This window comes from Erpetoichthys calabaricus, chromosome 1 (genome assembly GCF_900747795.2).
Source record: "Erpetoichthys calabaricus chromosome 1, fErpCal1.3, whole genome shotgun sequence".
Lineage (NCBI taxonomy): Eukaryota > Metazoa > Chordata > Cladistia > Polypteriformes > Polypteridae > Erpetoichthys > Erpetoichthys calabaricus.
In genome coordinates this window covers 205949085-205970987 of record NC_041394.2, presented here as the reverse complement: position 1 = coordinate 205970987, position 21903 = coordinate 205949085, and the positions used below count along the sequence as shown (strand labels likewise).

The 21903-nt window shown below is 36.7% G+C and overlaps 1 protein-coding gene across 1 annotated transcript in view; it reads left to right on the top strand.

Annotated features, from left to right (window-relative positions):
* Positions 1-12213, top strand: part of LOC127528313 (craniofacial development protein 2-like) — a 64443-nt gene extending 52230 nt beyond the window's left edge. The window contains exon 2 of the mRNA XM_051928723.1: positions 11930-12213. Within this exon, the coding sequence (XP_051784683.1) occupies positions 11930-12183 (254 nt within the window). The 3' untranslated portion in view covers positions 12184-12213. The remainder of the gene's footprint in view (positions 1-11929) is intronic.
* Positions 12214-21903: the final 9690 nt, after the last annotated feature.

Here is a 21903-nt window from a genome sequence, read left to right as displayed (position 1 = left end):
ATGTGCTATATTATTTCTAATATCATTAATTTTGTGATTAAAAAAATATAGCAAAAACCTCACAAGTTTCACAGGAAGTTTTTTGGAGGCATTCCATTGAGTGACCTGGGTTTAGCAAACGATCAGTCTTAGTTCCAGCGCCGCCGAGAGTGGCAGCCTTTTCAGCAGCTCCGTGTATGACTGTATGTGTATGTGTACTTTTCTACTTTTATTTTTTTTATTTTTATTTATTGATCACTCCTTGTGAATTTCCCCTTGGGATTAATAAAGTATCTATCTATCAATAGTAGAGAATAAAAAAAACTCTTGGATTACCAGCATTGTTATTTATAATTTTAGAGAATAACACTGCCACTCAAGATGGACTATGTTGTTGTATTCTGTTATTTTAGCCTCCAATATTTCATAGTAAATAATCAATTTAGTTTTTCTCCATTTACGTTCAGCTCTCTGGCATGTTTTCTTTAAATCAGACACTCTTTGGGTCTTCCATGGTGTAACAGTGCTGGAGGATTTTTTAATGGTTTTCTGGAGCCGACTATGTCAGTGGCAGCTCTCACTTTAACATTAAAATTTATCACCTTACTATTTACATTATTATAACTATTGTAGTAAGCACTACAAATGGACTAGTTGCTTAAAATGTTTGTAAACTTTGAAGCAAGAAATACATCCTAGGGGAGATAGAGCACCCCCTGCTGGAAACACCAAGACAACATTGAAATTGATTTGGAACAAGTCTCCGATTGTCTTCGAGTGGCCCAGCCAAAGCCCACCCAGACCTAGACCCCACATAACAGAGAAACCTGAAGATGGCAGTTTACAAATGCTTCCCATTCAAGCTAACTACCTTGAGAAGATCTACCAGGAAGAATAAACTGCCCATATCCAGGTGTGCACAGTTTGTAGAAACTTACTCAAGAAGAATCAAAGTAGCAACTGCTGCCAAACCAGTTTCTACAATGTATGGAATTAAAAGTCTAAATGCTGAAATGAGGGCGGCGCAGTGGGTAATGCTGCTGCCTCGTAGTTGGGAGACCTGGGGACCTGGGTTCGCTTCCCAGGTCCTCCCTGTGTGGAGTTTGCATGTTCTCCCCATGTCTGCGTGGGTTTCCTCCAGGCTCTCCGGTTTCCTCCCACAGTCCAAAGACATGCAGGTTAGGTGGATTGGCAATTCTAAATTGGCCCTAGTGTGTGGGTGTGTTTGTGTGTGTCCTGCGGTGGGTTGGCACCCTGCCTAGGATTGGTTCCTGTGTTGGCTGGGATTGGCTCCAGCAGACCCCTGTGACCCTGTGTTCGGATTCAGCGGGTTGGAAAATGGATGGATAGATGCTGAAATGAATGAGGGATTTCAGTTTTTGATTTTTAATAAATTAGCAAATCTTTCTCATAACAGCTTTCACTTTGCCATTTCAGGCTATTGAGTGTGGATTGATGGACAAAAATGGCATATGTATCCACTTAAAATTAACTTCACAAAACAATAAAGAGTGCAGAAAGTGAAGTAGTCTGAATACCTTTTGGATCGATTGCAAATGTTTGTTAGACTCAGCCAATGATTCTTTAAAATGAAAAATAAATAATTTAAGAAATGTTTAATCTCAATAAATGGTTCAGGAAATTTTACATTTGATGTTATACTAAAATAATTTAACATTTCTATAATCAAAATATTATGTAAATAGTGTAATGCAGCTAACGTATTTTGCCAAATAACACCCATGTTGCTGTTCAAACAAAATATTTCCTATATTTCAATAATTATTTAATAATTGATGTTTCCTAATCTGTTTCTGTTTCCTTCTGGGTCTTTTCATTTGTAGAAGAATGGCATACAATTACAGTATGAGGAAGTCAACAAAGTGCATATTGAAAGAAAACTTAACAATGTTATCTTGATTAAGATCAGATTTTAAAAAGTGCATATTTCATCAGAGAAAGATTAACAAAAAGAAGCATTGCAATTAAAGTACATTGTCATATTAGTGCATAATTATATAAAGCTTTTTTATAATGCTATTTTTAAAACCCTGTTGTAACTGATGTTAGTGGAAAAAACATTTTATGCAAATTTCTGCTATTTTTTAAGTTAGACAGGTTTATAATTTCATAATTTATCAAATTTCATTGATAGTATAATTCACACAGTAGAGCAGTTTTATTGGTAACAACTCACTCTCATTGTCATGACATAACAACAATCTTCTCAAAATGTGTTAAGGCTTAACATAAAGCAAGAACTTCGATTAAGTTTTATACAGAGTTAAATTATGGTTCAAAATGGTTTGCATGGGTGATGCCATAGTATTAACACTATTCAAGTTCCTTGCTCATGATGGTGTAAGAGATTTACAAATAACCTGTAACGTTTTAATATTCTAAAGCAAATTACTGTTTTGTGATGTCCTAGAGCATTATGAGTGAATGTTCTCTACTGTACAAAACACAAAGACTTTTTCAGAATAAATATTTTATTTTCAAAACGAATAACAATAAAATATTAGTTTAAAGTTGATTAGGCAGGGACCTTTTCTCAATTAAAAAATAATCATTATAACTCTAATTCTCAACCATTTCCTATTCATATTTTGTTTTTTTAATTCACCACATTTTTTCTAATATAAAATAAGGTCACATTTGTAAGATTTTGAAATAAAAATATCATAGATCACAAACAATTTTATGAATGATTTGTTATTTAGTAAAGTTAGACATTTGGTCAATTGGTCATAGGCCTGAATAATTTTGCAAGGCACTATGTACAACAAAGGCAAAAATATCTAGTCTTTGCTGAATCAGCAACTTCTAATAGCCAGCATTTTACAAAAACCAACACTGGCTTATCTGTTATTGCTGCAAAACATTTCCAGGAAATTGCCAGATGGTTTTGTGTATTAGGAAATAATATATCTTCTCCAATTTTCATTTAAACATGGATTTCGTCATAATTTGCAATGTTGGAGTATGAAACAAACCCGATACTCTCTTGAAGATTCCAGGCATGCATTTCTCTGAGAGGGGATGTCTGGGTCATTATAAATCAACAGACTAGAAAGGAAAGATTCACAGGAGTTGAGGAGATAGAGAGAGAAGGATAGTCAGGTAGAGGTTGCCAGTGTCAGTCTGCAACTTAGAATTGGTGACTGCAGTATAGGAATGCAGATATTCATTTTTTGGATATTTTAGTTTTGATTTTATATTATATATACATACTAGCCATGTGCGCCCAACTACGTTGCGCGTGTTAAAGTTGTCTGTGAAGGGCTCCCTGTTTAAACGCGGCTACCAGTCGTGAACTGGGCCCTTCGTCGCACAGCATTATGATTTTTTTATAAGGGAAACAAAATTACAAAACAAAACCCTTGGACATTGATTCAATAGGAACAGCCTACTCGGAATCACTGTCCGAATAGTAATTATGTGGTGGTGTAGGAGCAATTCTGCTTCTCTCCGTTCACAGTCCGTCTCATTTTCACGACGCTGTCGTTTCTTCTCATGATCTCTTCTCAACCTTTCTCCAATCTCGCAGGTTGCTTTGTGGCAATCCAAAGAGTAAGGCAATATACACGGAGCAATGGTTATAAAAGGGGGACACATAGGTATCCAGGCTCTTTAAAGCATAAATAGGGATCACTTCACTGACATGTGAGCAAGCCAGGGTACAACTGTGAGACGCGCAGCACTCGCCGGCTACAACGTAACAATAATAATTTCCGGAACGTGCTGTTACGTTGTCATTCATTTTACCCACTGTCTTTCTTTCATTCATATGTTACGTAGGCACGTACCTTTTATCTTCGGCAATCTCATTCTCTAACCAGGCCTCAGGAGATAACCAGCGTAACACTGTCCACCACCCCTTTCGTTATTCCGGCACATTGTTGACATCCGTGAGTAACAACAACGTACTAAACTGGAAGGTGGTCTACGCATGCGTGGAATTCGCGGACAAACAAAGATCAAGATCCAAATGAAGATTATATATAGAGATACACACATACACATGCATACATTTTAAAAGTATGAGAATATACACACACACGTACATATATTGTAAAGTGAGACAACTGCGTAACTTTGAATGTGATGTACGAGTTAACTCGTATCTTATTGAGCCTGTCTAGACACCACATATAATATAACTCGTATGTCAATACACAGTGACTACAGACGCAGCCAGTTGGCTGGCGATCCCTGCTGCTGCATTTCAGATATCTACTATATTGCTGCCATCTACTGGATAGCTGTAGATTTTTTTGTGTTTAAGACAACAGCTTGCAGAAAATAGTTTGAGAAACACACAGTCCGTAGTTATGTTGTCATGAAAAAGGTATAAAGTAGTTGATGTTTTGAAACAAACAGATTTGTTGCAAGATGATATTTTGTTAATAATTACAGTGATTGAGACAGTGACCTTCAATTGGGTGATGTGAAACCTACAAGCTCTGGTACTAATGCGGATAGATACCTCAAAGCCGTTTCTTTATCACAAGTTGTCCAGCTTATCACAACTGTCAGGGCAAGCACTACATGGACATTCTGCAAACCACTGAATGCTTGTTGTGAGCAACAGTGAGGACAGAGCAAAGAAAAACATATTTACAGCATGTACACTTAAGTTCAGCCAGCTGTAAACCAATTTGGTTACATCATTTGTTTAAAGTGCAAAACTTCCATTTGCTATATCAGTAAGTAACCATCAAAATATGTCAAAAATAATAAGGATCTTAAACGTCTCATTCACAAAAATGCTTTCATAGTAGGTAACAGTATGAAAGATAATTCTGTTTCTGATAAAAAATGCTTCCACATTCCACAGTACAGGAACTTGCTGCACAGCCAACAGTACCTCAAGTCATCAGAACAGTCAATGAATGAAAAAATAAGACCAGATAAATCTGTTTGCAGAGAGTGAAAAACCACCTGGATTTTCTGAGGCTTCATGAAGATGTTTCACCACTCAGGTGTATGGTGCACATTTGGGACAAAGAAGAGGACTGGTTTAAAACAGGTATAAAAGAAGTCACATCTGTCTGACTGGAACAATCATCCCTAAACAGGGGGCGAGACCCTAACACCATCCGCGATGCCATACTAAGACCTTTACATCGGCAGTTTCACAACAGTTCACACCTCCAGTCATGTAATCCATTTGCATATGCCACAGGAAGGACTTGACACTGTGGTGACTGGATTATCGTAAATCATTAAATTACCCAGAAAAATGCAAATACCAAAGAATTTTCCTGCAACTTACTTGAGCTAAATAAACTATCTGAGTGCTGAAGTGCCTTCCAGAATATGCAGCAAGCCAAGTTGCCTCTGAGATGCTACTAATAGATCTACTACGGCTTGCATGATAGCAAACTGCTACACACATAGTGATCATCTCAAATAGCATTTCCAATTAGACTGCCACGTTTCCCTTTTATACATAGTGTTCTCATTACTATAGTCCCTTTCTTGTATGTTTGTTACAATAACTAAAATATGTTGATAAAACCACGGTCAAATTGGCATTCTAGGTTTACAGACAACATTCATCCATCTTCTAAACCCACTTAATCAGAGCTTGTTTGTAGAGTAGTTGGGGCCTATCCCAGCAAGCATCAGATGCATGGCAGGAAAAATCCATGGTCAGGACACCAACCCATTAAGTGCCAATTTAGCATCATCAGTATCTCTGACATACACATCTCTTGACTGTAGGAGGAAACAGGAGCCCAGAGTCACAGGGAGAACATGCACAGAATACTTATGAGTCCTGAAAAGCCTCCCTAAAAAGGTGCCAAGTTGGCAGCTGACTTACTGATGCCATGTTCTTAGGGTCTTCCTCAGACCTCTCTGAGATATTCTGTCTTTTGTCTTTTTTTTTTTTTTTGTTTCCACTCTTCTAATGCTTTAAACTATTAGTGTAACACAGACACTAAATCGGCTATATTTTAACCAGGCCCAAATTTTAACTATATAAACAGTACTTATAGTTTTTAAAATGTTCAGTATAAAACGTTTAGGTTATACTGTATATAAGTCTGCAATAACAACAATGATAATAATACTGTAAGAATACAGTACATTGTAGTCATGTAGCACCTCTCCATTGCTCAGTGGCAGAAGACACCAGCATTCATGTGCCTAATGTACACTGCCAAGAGATGGCAAAAAATGTTAACTTCTTATTTAAGGCTAACTGTCACAGAAAGAAAAAAAAAATACATGCACATTGTTAAGATGGAAATGACGCTAAGAATGTTGTGAGAGACATTGACCATAAAGTAATGTAACATACAATTCATGCTCAACTAACCATGTAGAGTGCCAGAGGTAGTTTTATGCATGGACCCCTGTGATTGTAAATGTTCCAGCTGAAAAAATGGTTCTGCATTTACTATTTGAGATCAAATTCATGAACTGCTGTTAAGATTTTGAAAATGTTATATATTTTTGTATATATAAAATACAGTTAGACGGGGAAATAAATAAATAAATATATAAAACTTGCAACTTTTTACTTAAATCTTAAATATATTTATTTAAAATAAACCTTATCCTAATGCTGCAATGGATATATAGACATGCTCAAATGAAGCATTGCTGATATACTGTATGTCCGTTTGTTACTATTGACTGCTGAAGGAGATGAACACATTTATTTATGACATTAAAGTTTAAATGAAATCTCTCTTGGCAAATAAGAAATACTCAATCACCTGCAAAGTAAAAGTATGCTGGTGAACCATAAAGCTTACAAACGTTCCTGTAACTACTCACTGGAAATCATCCATAGTTACAAGAATTAAACACTATACTTTAGCACTTGGAAAAAAAGGTCTAAAAACATGCACTCTTGTTGGCACACTTTCACAACTGCATGCATAAGGATAAAAGCTGAGGATTTTTTAAATCCTTATAAAGTTGGATACATAATCTTTCTAAAATGAGAGTGATAAGCACTGTGTCCATGTAAATCAGGAGGAGCAGACCAACAGTGCCTCAACATATTTGAACTAAAAGGTCCAAACCATAAAATAAGCAGATCATTAAACTCCATACCACAGACTACAAAATATGTGTGTGTGTGTTGTGGCGGACAACCAGGGTCCAATGCTCCTTCGATATATGTTCAGGGGAAGCAGCCAAGGACTTTGCAATACCCCCCCCTGGACGCTATTCACCTTTGTGAATTTCCCCTTAGGATTAATAAAGTATCTATCTATCTATCTCTATCTATATGGCAACCCGCCTGGGTTGGAGTGGTGCCTCGGTTTCCCGCAGGGCTCCATGGGAATTGGAGTTTGGTGCAGCCCCGTTGGGTTGCGCAGGCGCCGCCAGGGGGTGCTACAGCAGGGAAGTGTACCCGGAAGTGTAACTGGAACTCGGCAATCAAGCACCTGGAGCACTTCCGGGTGGACTCTAAAAGGGACCAGCAGCCACCACTCGAGGAGCCTGAATCAGAGGAAGACTACGCTTGCCAGGAGAAATGATGGTGCAAAGAAGTATTGTGTGGGTTTTGTTTGGTGTGCTTGGGACTGTGTTGTGCCTGTGGGTCATGTGCATAAATAACAATCAGCCATAACATTAAAACCAATGACAGGTGAAGTGAATAATATTAATTATCTTGTTACAATGGCACCTGTCAAGGGGTGGAATATATTAGGCAGCACGTGAACAATCAGTTCTTGAAGGTGATGTGTTGGAAGCAGGAATAATGGGCAAGCATAAGGCTGAGTGACTTTGGCAAGGGCCAAATCATAATACAGTGATACCTTGAGATACGAGTGCCCCAATGTACAAGTTTTTTGAGATACGAGCCGTTACTAGGTCGATTTTTTGTCTTGAGTTATGAGCCAAAATTCGAAATACGAGCCATCAAAGAGCTTGTCCCCGCAAATTCCGAGGAACTGACAACAGAGGAGTTGACGGAACTACATACGCAGCAAAATACGGAGGTTCTGCAGGAGATCGGTATCGCGGAGGAGGTTATCTCTTAAAGTGAGATAAAGGAAGTGTTTGCAATGTTGGAAAAAGTTTTGAACTTTAAAGAAAAGAAACACCCTGAAAAAATGACAACTGATCATACAGTGGTGCTATTTAATGACACTTGCCTAACGCCTGACTTTACTGAAAAGAAACTGAACATGCAGCCGCGCTATTTAATGACACTTGCCTAATGCCTGACTTTATTGAAAAGAAATTGAACTTGCAGCGGCGCTATTTAATGACACTTGCCTAACACCTCACTTTATTGAAATGAAACTGAACTTGCAGCTGCGCTATTTAATGACAATTGCCTAACTCATTTCAGAAACATTCTAAAGGGGAGGACTAAACAAAGCTCCTTGGACAGGTTTCTATTGAAACGCCCTGCGAATGAAAGTGATGAAAGCATGGCAAAAAAGAAAAAAACTAGTGAAGAAGAAAATTAAGTTAAGCAAAAGTGAAGTGAAAGAAAAAAACATTACAATATGCTAATCGGCTTTGCCAACATCTGTTTATTTCTTTAGATTCTCTTTTATGTATTAGGTTTTATTTTGTTTGTATACAATATTTGTTCATTATAAATACATTTTTCTTATGTTGAAAACATTTAACAAAAAATTGGGGTGGTTTTTTGGGGGCTGGCACAAATTAATCTCATTTCAATTAATTTCAATGGGGAAAATTAATTTGAGATACAAGCATTTTGACTTACGAGCTCGGTCATGGAATGAATTAAACTCGTATCTCAAGGTATCACTGTAGATGACTTGGTTAGAGCATTTCAAAAACAGGTTCGGTGGGGTGTTCCCAGTATGTAATGGTTAGTATCTGCCAAAAGTGGTACAAGAAAGGACAATTGGTGAATTGGTGAACTGATGACCCGATGCAACAGGACACATTTCTGAAAACCATAATGCTGGCAATGAGAGAAAGGTTTTGGAACACATAGTGCATCGCAATGCATAGGGTAGATTGCCCATGCTGACCTCTGTCCACCACCGAAAGGGCATGTGAGCATTAGAACTGGACCCAAGAGCAGTGGAAATAGGTGGCATGGTCTGATGAATAATATTTTCTTTTAGATAGTTTGGAAAGACAAGTGTGTGTGTGTGTCATTTACCTGGGGAAGAGAGATGGACGCAAGTTGAACTTTGGAATGAAGGCTAGCCAGTAAAGGAAGTGTAATGCTCTGGGCAATGACCTTGGGTACTGGCATTCATGAAGATGCTACTTTGATGTATGTAAAAATTGTTAATCATTTACTCCCCTTAACAGCAAAGTCCTCTTTCAGTAAGATAATGTTCCCCGTCCTACTGCAAAAACTGTTCAGAAATGGTTTAAGGAACATGACAGATTTTGAGGTGTTGACTTGGTCTCTGAACTCTCTAGATCTCACTCCAGCCGAGCATTTGCAGGATATGCTGGAAAAATAAATTCAATCCATGGAGGCCCCACCTCGCCTCCATGGACTTAAAGGATCTGCTGCTAACCTCTTGATGCCAGATACCACAGGACACCTTCAATGGATCAGAGCTGTTTTGGCAGCAAAAGAGATCTACACAATATTAGGCAAATGGTTTTAATATTGAGGCTGATCAGTGTACATATGTTGTCACACATCCGTGCCCGAGGATCACCATCAAACCATCCAAACTCTTCCAAGGTAAGTGATACCACCCCAGCCTGCGGCTAATGGTCTTATTTTTTTCCTCCATAGTTTCAAGAAACAACTTTACAGCTCTTGAATAAACACAGCAAAAAAGTCTGTTTTTCACAGAAAATATTTCAATATGTGGTAGTTATTCTGTGGAACACCTTGGGAATCTCACATCATGCAGGGGTTGAACTGCCATGTATTGTAAATTTGAGTTCCCAAGCACAAAATTCCCAAATAATGACTCAAAAATACCCAATCGGGTGGAATAACCATCAAACCTTGGCTAGAAAAACAAAAAGGGTAAAGAAAAATCTTCAAATATTAAAAACAAATATATATATTCACAAAAATGCTCTGTAGCAAAAAATAATTCAGAAGAAAAAAAAAGGCAAAGAAGGCAATAGCTTCAAAAGACAATCCCAAAAGTGAACAAAGTTCCAATAGGAAATCTAGAACTGGTAAAAAAAACAGGGTGCAGAGGTCAAAAAGCACAGAAATAACTCAAGAGATTTCACCAAACACAAACGTATTCACGATGAACCGCAAGGGACTGTGTGTTATCCCATTCTTTATAGGGCTGAAGACAGTCCCTTGATGATGATAATGCCTCTTGGGGGACAAGTTACACAACACTTGACGCATAATAAAAGATGTTTAAACATACAGAAACTACATAATCAACAATGTTACCTTAAACAATGAACAAAACAGACATATATTCAGCATTTGAACCCCAGCCAGGGGAAGAACCCTGGCCAAAATTGAACACCATGACACTGAAAGACAATTAAGATGACCCAGATAACAATTTTCAAAATATATGATTTTCTGGACAATACTAGCAGCTACAAACTCACTTATGTTGCTATCTCCGAAATAATAATAATGCACAACATTTAATTTTTTAATTGCCACTGAATGTGTTGTCACTAATAGCCAAAATATGACTGTAACAATGATTAATAATTTTATTTTTGTATGATGTTCTTTGCTAAATGCAGACTCATAATGCTGTAACAAATTGCATAATTACATAATGCATGCTCTGAAAAATACAGATTGCTTTAAACACAGAGTAAAAGAAAGCAATTTCAAACTAATTGTAGTGCAAGGATTCTAACAATATTTGTCCATTAATATTATCATTAAGATATGGTCGATTGACATTTTCATTACAATCTTTTCATCTTTTATATAAAAAATATTTGTAAGGTCACTGCAAATTTCATTATATTAACTGTATAACAAAACATATTCTGTATCAATAAAAACATAATACTTATCTTTTATTGTTCATGCACCAAAAAATGTGTTCAGCTGAAAATGATTTTCATGCATGTGAATTTTGGTTCACAGACATTTGTGAATGTTTCAGATACCCATTGGCGAAAGGTGTATCACTTTTGGAGTAACCATCCCAAAATGTTTCATCATTTAAAAATAATTATCTTCTACAGTGGTGGTGTACATCTGAATTCAAAAACAAACTGACCATTGTGCTTACCACACAATAAAATATTAACTAATCTGTAGAGACAGATATTATGATTTTGCTTCCCAGACTTAATTAGATAGATAGATAGATAGATAGATAGATAGATAGATAGATAGATAGATAGATACTTTATTAATCCCAAGGGGAAATTTACAAATTTCATTATTATATTATTTTATTTATTACAATTTTATTATATAAAATAACTACCATAATATCCCATAACAATAACCCAGCCACAGGGGATGCAAACCCAGTGTGTTTCTTTGTGCTGGTCCCAAGCCTAGATAAATGGGGAGGGTTATGTCAGGAAGTTCATCCAGTGTAAAATTTTGCCAAATCAATACAGTATGTGGACAACAATACAAATTTCCATACCGGATCAGTCAAGCCCCGGGTTAACAACGACTGCCACCAGTACTGTTAGCCAACAGGGTGCTGGTGGAAATTGGGCTACTGTTGGCAGAAGAAGAAGAGAGGGGATACGTCTCCAGAGGCAGGAGGAGAGGAGGAAGGTAAAGAGAGTGGAACTGAGAGTATGAACTTTGAATGTTGGCATGTATGACTGGTAAGGGGAGAGAGTTAGCCGATGATGGAGAGAAGGAAGGTTGATATATTGTGTGTGCATGAGACTAAATGGAAGGGGAGTAACACCAGGTGGATTGGAGGTGGATTCAAATTGTTCTATCATGGTGTGGATAGGAGGAGAAATGGAGTAGGGGTTATTCTGAAGGAACAGTATGTCAAGAGTGTTTTGGAGGTGAAAAGAGTAATGATTATGAAGCTGGAAATTGGAGGTGTGATGATGAATGTTGTTAGTGCATATGCCCCGCAAGTTGGGTGTGCGATGGATGAGAAAAAAGATTTTTGGAGTGAGTTGGATGAAGTGATGAACAGTGTACCCAAGGGAGAGAAAGTGGTGATTGGAGCGGATTTCAATGGTCATGTTTGTGAAGGGAACAGAGGAGACAAGGAGGTGATGGGTAGGTATGGTGTCAAGGAGAGGAATGAAGAAGGTCAGAGGATAGTGGATTTAAAAGGATGGACATGACTGTGGTGAATACGTATTTTAAGAAGAGGGAGGAACATAGGTTGACGTACAAGAGTGGAGGAAGATGCACACAGGTAGATTACATCCTATGCAGAAGAGTCAATCTGAAGGAGATTGAAAACTGCAAAGTTGTGGCAGGGGAAAGTGTAGTTAAGCAGTATAGGATGGTGGTCTGTAGGATGATGTTGGAGGTTAACAAGAGGAAGATAGTGAGGGCAGAGCCAAGGATCAAATGGTGGAAGTTGAAAAAGGAAGACTGTAAGGGTGAGTTTAGGGAAAAGGTGAGACAGGCACTGGGTGGTAGTAAAGAATTACCAGACAGTTGGGAAACTACAGCAGATGTAGTAAGGGTGACAGCAAGAAGGGTGTTTGGTGTGACATCTGGACAGAGGAAGGAGGAAAAGGAAACCTGGTGGTGGAATGGGGAAATACAGGAGAGTATACAGAGGAAGAGGATGGCAAAGACGAAGTGGGATAATCAGAGAGATGCAGAAAGTAGACAAGAGTACAAGGAAATAAGGTGCAAGGTGAAGACAGAAGTGGCGAAGGCTAAAGAAAATGTGTATGATGAGTTGTATGAGAGGTTGGACACTAAAGAGGGAGAAAAGGACCTGTACCGATTGGCTAGACAGAGGGACAGAGCTGGGAAAGATGTGCAGCAGGTTAGGGTAATAAAGGATAAAGATGGAAACGTACTTAGAAGCGAGGAGAGAGTGTTGAGCAGATGGAAAGAGTACTTTGAGAGGCTTATGAATGAAGAGAACGAGAGAGAGAAGATGTTGGATGATGTGGAGATAGTGAATCAGGAAGTGCAATGGATTAGCAAGGAGGAAGTAAGGACAACTATGAAGAGGATGAAGAATGGAAAAGTGGAAGCATGGAGGTGTTTAGGAGAGATGGCAGTGGAGTTTCAACCAGATTGTTTAATGGAATCTTGGAAAGTGAGAGGATGCCTGAGGAGTGGAGAAGAAGTGTACTGGTGCCTATATTTAAGAATAAGGGGGATGTGCAGGACTGTAGTAACTACAGGGGGATAAAATTGATGAGCCACAGCATGAAGTTATGGGAAAGAGTAGTGGAAGCTAGATTAAGAAGTGAGGTAATGATTAGTGAGCAGCAGTAGATTTCAGAGCTTGGCATTCAGTTTAAAAATGATAAAAAGCAGTTAGTTTGATGTGTATAGTGTTTCACCAACTGTACAAATTTGCAAATAAACTGAATCAAAAGTAACGTTCTTATACTGTATCTTACTATCCAACAGTTTTGAAGACTGAAACAACACCAGCCATTAACCCATTCTACATCCTCAATGTACTGTGACCAAGATATAGTTCTTGTATCATATAGATATCCCATAGATGCCTATGCACTCACAGCAAACTAACTACTAAATCAAACCATTGGATGTGGGGGTTAGTATGTATTGTGATTGTGACTGAGAGAATAAAAGTGGAAAAAAAAATGCTAACTTTTACAAGTACTATAAATTTACACCGGCTGGTACAGACGCAAATCAAATGTATGTTTTTATTGTATAATATTAATAATAAGAGCAGCTCACTACTCAAAATGGTAAATTTACGAGGCAATCAGGATCAATCTTGGGCTCTCTTGATTACAAATCAGCAGTTCTTACCGCTGAGCCACGGAAGCTGTTGTATCATCCTTGTACCTTTTGTGAAAGTGTTTATTTGATCTTTGGACTCCAGGCTTCACATATTATTCAGTTTATGTCTACATTTTGTCATTTATTACTAAAATATTAAAAAATGTTTCTGTTTTAACAATGTGTTTACATAGACTGTTGTAGAAACAGAACACACATGAAATGCATGTGTTCCAAATAACGATCTATTATTTCCCTATGCAACTCTAGGTACCTCACTCCCAGATAATCAAGGCTTGAGCTGGGAGAACTTTCTGCCCATTCTTCTGTGGTGGGGGGGATGGAATAGTAGGCTGCTTACTGCTTGTCTTGATCGGCACATTTACAAGACAAAAGATGCTGACGGAGAGGTACGAAGGGATTTAAAGTGGGCCGGGTTTACAAGTTTTTTCGTAGGCTTTGGTAATTCCACTGTTAAACTATACAACATTTGATTATTTGGTGAGAAACTGTTTTGGTATTGTTTCTGAAGTTTGCAATTTTTTATGACTCCATTCTTTAATTCGTGTACCTGAGACATGAAACAGAGTAGCATATGCTTCACCAGAAGAAAACTCAACTCTGAACTCATTGTGAAACAAGATGGGTAGAGTGACTAGAAGCTATATTTACTTTCAATGAGCTATATAGACCTATAAGATCAAGCATGACAAAAAAATTTTAAAACATTTTTGGGTAATTCATCCATTCAAGACCAATAACCTTTCACTGCATTTGACACAGCTAAAGTGTTCCTTACATTAAAATGTATGTGAAAAGTTGCTCTTTAAATCATTTCACTTGCCATGTGTTCTTCGGAAGGAAAACTGAATCTACTGACCTTTTCTCATCAGCCGAGAAAGTCGCCAAGCAGGTAGAAGACAGGAGATCTAATGCCAAAGTGCAATTTGCCCTGATCTTTCAGGAGATCTGCAATAAAGCACCTAAGTGCAAGGTACATTTTCGACCAATGAAAAATATTCATACCAATGACCCGAAGAAATTTTTTTGAAATGTATCATTACCAACACCTTTGCTCAGCTATACTTCTATATGTTCCAAAAGAAGAGGAGTTACACAAAACACAAAGAAATGATCTCAAGTCTCAATGACTTACTTCCACACAATATCAAATCACTTAACTAAACAATGGCTGAGAAACTCTGGCAGTAATATATCCTGATAAAGTGACAGATCATGTGTGTAGTGCAAGCTGAAATTGAATCACGGAAGACTAAATGAAGCAGTCAAGCTCCTGCACCACCAATTGCACTTGGTACATTAAAATGCAGGCAGCAGATTTTTTTAACAAAAGCACCCTCAAACCTCTACGCATTTTTGCAGCATTTCCCATATCCAATTTTTCTTCTTCCAGACATCTGAGAATTAAGGGCATATGATGCAACACCATAATAGAAAACAGTCTCAGTAAGCTAACCTTGCTCTTGGAGCTTAGAGGTATTAACATTACAGCTGATGGTTCTGAATGTCTACTGAAGGAGGAAATGGAGTAAGCAAGATTTGGTGTTAAAGGTAAACTCCATGATTGAATTTAGCATGTTTTCTCAATGTCCACCCAGGATTCCTCCAATTTCTTCCCACAGCCTAAAGACATGCATGTTAGGTGGACTGGCAATGCTAAATTGGCCCTACTTTGTGTTTGTGTGTGTGAATTCACCCAGCAGTGGACTGATGCCCCATTTAGGGATTGTTCCTGCCTTACGCCTAATGCTTGCTATGTCGGTTCCAGGTATTATGCTAGCAAAAAGTTTTGAAATAGTAACCACGAGAAAAGATGTAATAAATAAAAACAAAAAAAAAAAAAACATATCATTGGTTCTTTGATTTTTTTTTTAGGATGCTTGTCTATTTTTGTATTTATTGTGGTTGTGCATGAGTGAAAGCTCATGCGTTTTGGCTATTTTATGTAGGAACTTTTAAATATACATCATAGCAAGTATACAGCAGCTAGTTTCCTTTATTATTAGTGACAATGGGGAAAAAAAGTAGCATAAATCTATTTTTCTTTTGTCATTTCAATTGCTTTAAAATTGTCATTTTAACAGCTTTCTCAACACTGCTGATGCTCTGATTGTCTCCTGCTGTGTCTGCACTGCCTAAAACTATAAGCTGTACTTTGAATATAAAGATTGAGATTTGTGCAGCAACTGAAAAACAAAATAAACACAAACATGTAATTTTAGTTCTTCTCTAATTCTCATCCTTTGACTGCCTGCAACACTAACATCTCTTCCCTTACCACAAAGCATTGTCTAACTTTTTTTAAAAAACCAGAATGTTCTTTTTGTGCATACAATCTGGAGGATTTTCAGCAAATGGTGGTACAAAAGTCTCACTAAATGACTTTAATGCCAAGGATTCTCCAAAGTGCAAAAAAATGCAGTCCAAATAAATGAAATTTTATATTTTAATTGTCAGTGAACCATTGCATATTTCATATAGCTACTAAAATGTCTGTTAATTCAGTACATTGTCAGGTTAAGAATTAGTCATCAAAATCCTTCATGGTAAAGAAAGTAGAACTAAACCACAGCTAATGCATGATATCTTAAAACACACTTATACAAAGGCAGATGTCAAATCACTGACCTCACCCATAAGAGAGTTGAACTTGGTGACTCTGAAAACTAAACTTCTGCAAAAGTTATATAATCAATGCCTGCAGAATAAAAATATAAATTCAAGTATTCTGTAAATGCTTGTAGTCACTTGTGATTAACACTGAATTATTTACTACTTTCTCACTGTGCCACCCAAGGGTAGAGATAAACATTAAAAGTAATATAAATAAAATTACAACAAATAGGAATAATAAAATATAAATAAAAATATAAATAAAATCATAAAATATGGTTGCAATATAAAAAATAAAGAGTAACAAAGTAATACAACAAATAAAAGATAAAATAGAAATTTGTTATTAAAGACAATACAAATATAGTAAATGTAAAGAAATAAACCAAGCAAAATGAAAACAATATAAACAAAAATGAAAAATATAATTAACAAGTATACAGTTACAGCACAACAAAAACTGATAGAAAAATGCATCAGAAAAACATATATATGGGACAAATTTAAAGGCAATACATGTAAATACAATACAACCAACAATTACTGTATGTAAATATAAATTTGCAAATACCCAGGTGAATATATAATATATAACAGAAGATATGGGTGGTGTAGGACATAAAAATGACCAACTCCATGTAAGTACAGAGAGGGAGAGCGGGGCCCATGGCTTCCTGTATTTTTAAAGCTGACAATTATTTTCTACTAGTAAAATACCTGCGCTTCGCAGCGGAGAAGTAGTGTGTTAAAGAGGTTATGAAAAAGTAAAGGAAACATTTTAAAAATAACGTAACATGATTGTCAATGTAATTGTGTTGTCATTGTTATGAGTGTTGCTGTCATATATATATATATATATATATATAAATATATATATATATATATATATATATATATATATATATATATATATATATATATATATATACACATATACACATATATTATATATATACATACATATACACACATATATATATATTATATGTATAATATATATATATATATATATATATATAATATATCCTGCGGTGGGTTGGCACCCTGCCTGGGATTGGTTCCTGCCTTGTGCCCTGTGTTGGCTGGGATTGGCTCCAGTAGACCCCCGTGACCCTGTGTTTGGATTCAGCGGGTTGGATAATGGATGGATGGATATAATATATCTGTATATATGTGTGTGTATATATATATATATATAAAATATATGTGTATATGTATATATAATATATATATATAATATATCTGTATATGTGTGTATATATATAATATATATATTATATATACATATACACATATTTTATATATACATATATATATATATATATATATATATATATATATATATATATATATATATATACATACATACATACATATACACACATACATGCACTTACAATAACATAGAAATCAATATAAACAACATTAACATCATTATCATATGAGAATATGAAGTAATATATAAGAAGCACATTTCATATAAATATAAATTATTAAACAGTAAAATCTTCTTCTATAATTTGCTACCGTGGCTATTCGTTTGTCTGTCCAGGATTTTAAATCACCTGTAGCTTGCAAACCGTTTCACCTATTGACTTGAAATCTGGTACACATATAGTACGTCACGTCTGCTATCCGCTTTATGGGTGATGATTGTATTACTCTTTTTATCTTTATTTTATTTTATTGTAGAATCAACTCCTATCTGCGCACACCAGGGCGGCCGTGGGCGGATGCATATGGTGTATTCACTTCATGTTATCGTGCATTGCGCTGTCACTGGTATTTTGATAAAAGAATTTGAACAACATATAAGAAGCATATAAATTATTAAACAGTAAAACATTAACATTTAAGAAGTAAAGTTACATTGAGTACTACTGCAGTGCCTTCGGGTATACCTCATTTTTTGTTTGCCCATTACATGCTTAAATGTATACATTTTTTGGTGTACCTACCCGAGAACACGCGACATATAACCGACCGTGGGAGAAGCATGGATTTTAAACACGCGTTGAGTTCATCTGCTGGTCTCCCTCGTGGAATAACTGGTAATGTTTGACTAAAATCTACAGCGAGTAAAACGACATTACCTCCTTTTTTTTTTTTTTTTACGATCTCTGAGGTCTTGCTTTTTTCGGTTCAAGGCTTCATAAGCTCTTTTATGTTCCATGGTGTACTTATCCCAAACCATCATCTTTTAATGTTGCAAGACTTTCGCCTTGTATGTAGATCGGGGTAATTACATTCATTGCATTCCTAGTCTGAATCACAATCTGATTGTATGGGTGGTTACCTGGCAGGTAACGCTTATGCTTGGTCATCAAGTCGTCTAACATCCGCTACGTGCCCTCTTTTAATTGCGAGAAGCACATATATATAGCCAAATTCTCACGCTTCGTTGCGGCGAAGTACAGCTTTTAATTTTTTAATAAGAAAAGAAAACCTTTTTAAACGGATCGAAAATATACCAATAACAATTTGTTAAGGATCTGTTTTTTTGTGAACCTCCCTTTTCACAGCTGTCGCGCTATGGCGTGTGTTTCGTTTATTTGACAGTATGTAGATCGTGGTAATTACATTCATGGCATTCGTTTTCTGAATCACAATCTGATTGTATGGGTGGTTACCTGCCAGGTCACGCTTGTGGTTTGTCAGCAAGTCGCCTTACGTCCGCTACGTGCCCTCTTTCTGTTCCCAGAAGCAGATCATAGAATGGTTTTAATAGTTTACTTTCAAATAATGCAAAGAGTATGCGACACGTGTTTCTCCCTAATTCTGGGCTCATCAGGCGTACACACTCACTGCATCCCCTCTCGGGAATCGAATCTCTATCGTCAGCGCCAGAGTTGAAGCCCCTAACGTTGCGGTCAGCAAGTCGGCTAACATCCGCCATGTGCCGTCTTTCAGTTGCGAGAAGCAGATCATAGAATGGTTGAAATTGTTTACTTTCAAATTATGCAAAGAGTACGCGTCACGTGTTTCGCCCTAATTCTGTGCTCTTCATGCGTACACACTCATTGCATCCCCTCTCGGGAATCAAATCTCGAACGTCAGCGCCAGAGGTGAAGCCCCTAACGTTGCGCTACGGCGTGCGGTTCGTTTATACCTCGTGTCTTCTCATTAAACTTTTATCTCGCGAATATGTTATTGCAATCCGCAGCAGGAGCGTTTCTATAAACTTAATTTAAACTTACGTTTTACACCGTGCTTTGTTTCCCTTATGAAGATGCTTGTATGCTTCACTCGCTCGCTTCTTATTGTTTCGCTTCCTTCTCAATTGTTTAATGAATTTTTTGTTCTTCGCTGTTTGCGGCTCCTCCTTCATTTCTCCCTACTGCGTTCACAGTCTTTTCACGTGATTACGTGGGAGGCGTGATGACGTGACACTCAACTCCTCCTCCCACGGCCATCGAGCTGCCGTCCATTACAGTATATTGTGAAAAAAGAGGTTCCAGTTATGACCATTACACGTTGAATTTCGAAATGAAACCTGCCTAACTTTTGTAAGTAAGCTGTAAGGAATCAGCCTGCCAAATTTCAGCCTTCCACCTACACGGGAAGTTGCAGAATTAGTGATGAGTGAGTGAGTGAGTCAGTCAGTCAGTGAGTCAGTGAGGGCTTTGCCTTTTATTAATTAGTATAGATTATGCTTGTATGCATTCTGTATCCATGGTCTGTTAGAACTACATATAGTGACCTTATTTATTTCCATTATACATTTGTTGCGTTGCATTTATCTATTACTTTAGATAAATTTTGCTATAACTCTATACTTGTTCTCTATTTCGAGTTTTTTCATCATCAGGTTAAGGCTGCTTTCTTTCTCCTTTATTAGTTCTTCATATTTGTATGCATTGCCTTTGATAATTGATTTTTATTATATATGATTTTTGTATTACTTTTATTTCATTCCTACCCTTTTTTTTACATTTTGATATGCTATAAGTATAAGATATCATTTATTATTTGTACTTATTATTACTGTAATTCCTTTTGTATTGTGTGCAATCATTATCTGTATCCTATTCATACACAATAATAATGGAATTTCTGTTCGTTTTGATTTATGTCATACTTACTATAAAGATATTTATGTTAAGTTAGTTATAGTTTTTGTTTTTATATATAATATTTCACTTTAGTAGCAGTCCACAACATCAGCTGATTTCTGCTGGTTGATATGTAATATATTTAAGGTGTTTTTTATGTCATTACTGACTTCTTGGGCAGTCTGAAAAGACCAGTGCAGCATTTAAGAGCAGCATAGAGTAGATCATTTAATCAATTAAAGCATGAACTTCAACAGTAACAGTAAATAAATTACTTTATGCATTTTAGTAAAATAAAGCATTTTGTCTGCTCTGAGCACCAAGGAAAAATTAAGAGAGGGATCATACTCCGTGTGTCCCAATGATTTACCAACAAAGGCACTAATTTATAGTTTTTTGTTATCCATTTGAGAAGTTTACAATATACTGGATAGATAATCTAGGCCAACACCTCACATCCTGACGCAAGAATGGCACACAGTCAAAGGGAGACACCAACACATGATGTCGATTTATCCTTTTGTTTTAACAGCTACCAGCACCATTTATTTATTTTATTTAATCTATATTCTGGAAAGTTATTTCTAAAGAGCTGCCACTGTGCCATCTTTTTGGATTTGATCATGCACGTTGCCTTGTCATTTTTCATAAAACTAACCTTTTAGATTTGAGTTCAGTTTTGAGAATACTCAGACACAATCTCCACCCAATTTGTTGTTCCCTAACAGTCACACCATCTCATGCATGCTACAAATGCAAGCAAAGTAAAATCTATACTAATAAAAGGCAAAGCCCTCACTGACTCACTGACTGACTGACTGACTGACTCATCACTAATTCTCCAACTTCCCGTGTAGGTAGAAGTCTGAAATTTGGCAGGCTCATTCCTTACAGCTTACTTACAAAAGTTAGGCAGGTTTTATTTCGAAATTCTACGTGTAATGGTCATAACTGGAACCTGTTTGACTGACTCACTCATCACTAATTCTCCAACTTCCCGTGTAGGTAGAAGGCTGAAATTTGGCAGGCTCATTCCTTACAGCTTACTTACAAAAGTTAGGCAGGTTTCATTTCGGAATTCTACGTGTAATGGTCATAACTGGAACCTGTTTTTTGTCCATATACTCTAATGGAGGAGGCGGGAACGAAGGTAAATGACGTTAATTGTTGACTGTCTTTTAATACTGTGTACTTGTTGAGTGTCTTTTAATACTGTGTAAGCATACATATTAACACATGTGCAATTAAACGTGTGCATTTACGGGGTGATTTCTCAGGCTTAAAAGCTCGCCTTTTATTAAAAAGATAAATGCAAACTCTTTTCATTCTGAAGGGCACAAACCACGTTAGATTTCAGCCGTTAAACGCGCAAAAATGTCAGTACACCAGATAAATAAGCGCAACATATTATCAGTTGTATTGTATGCT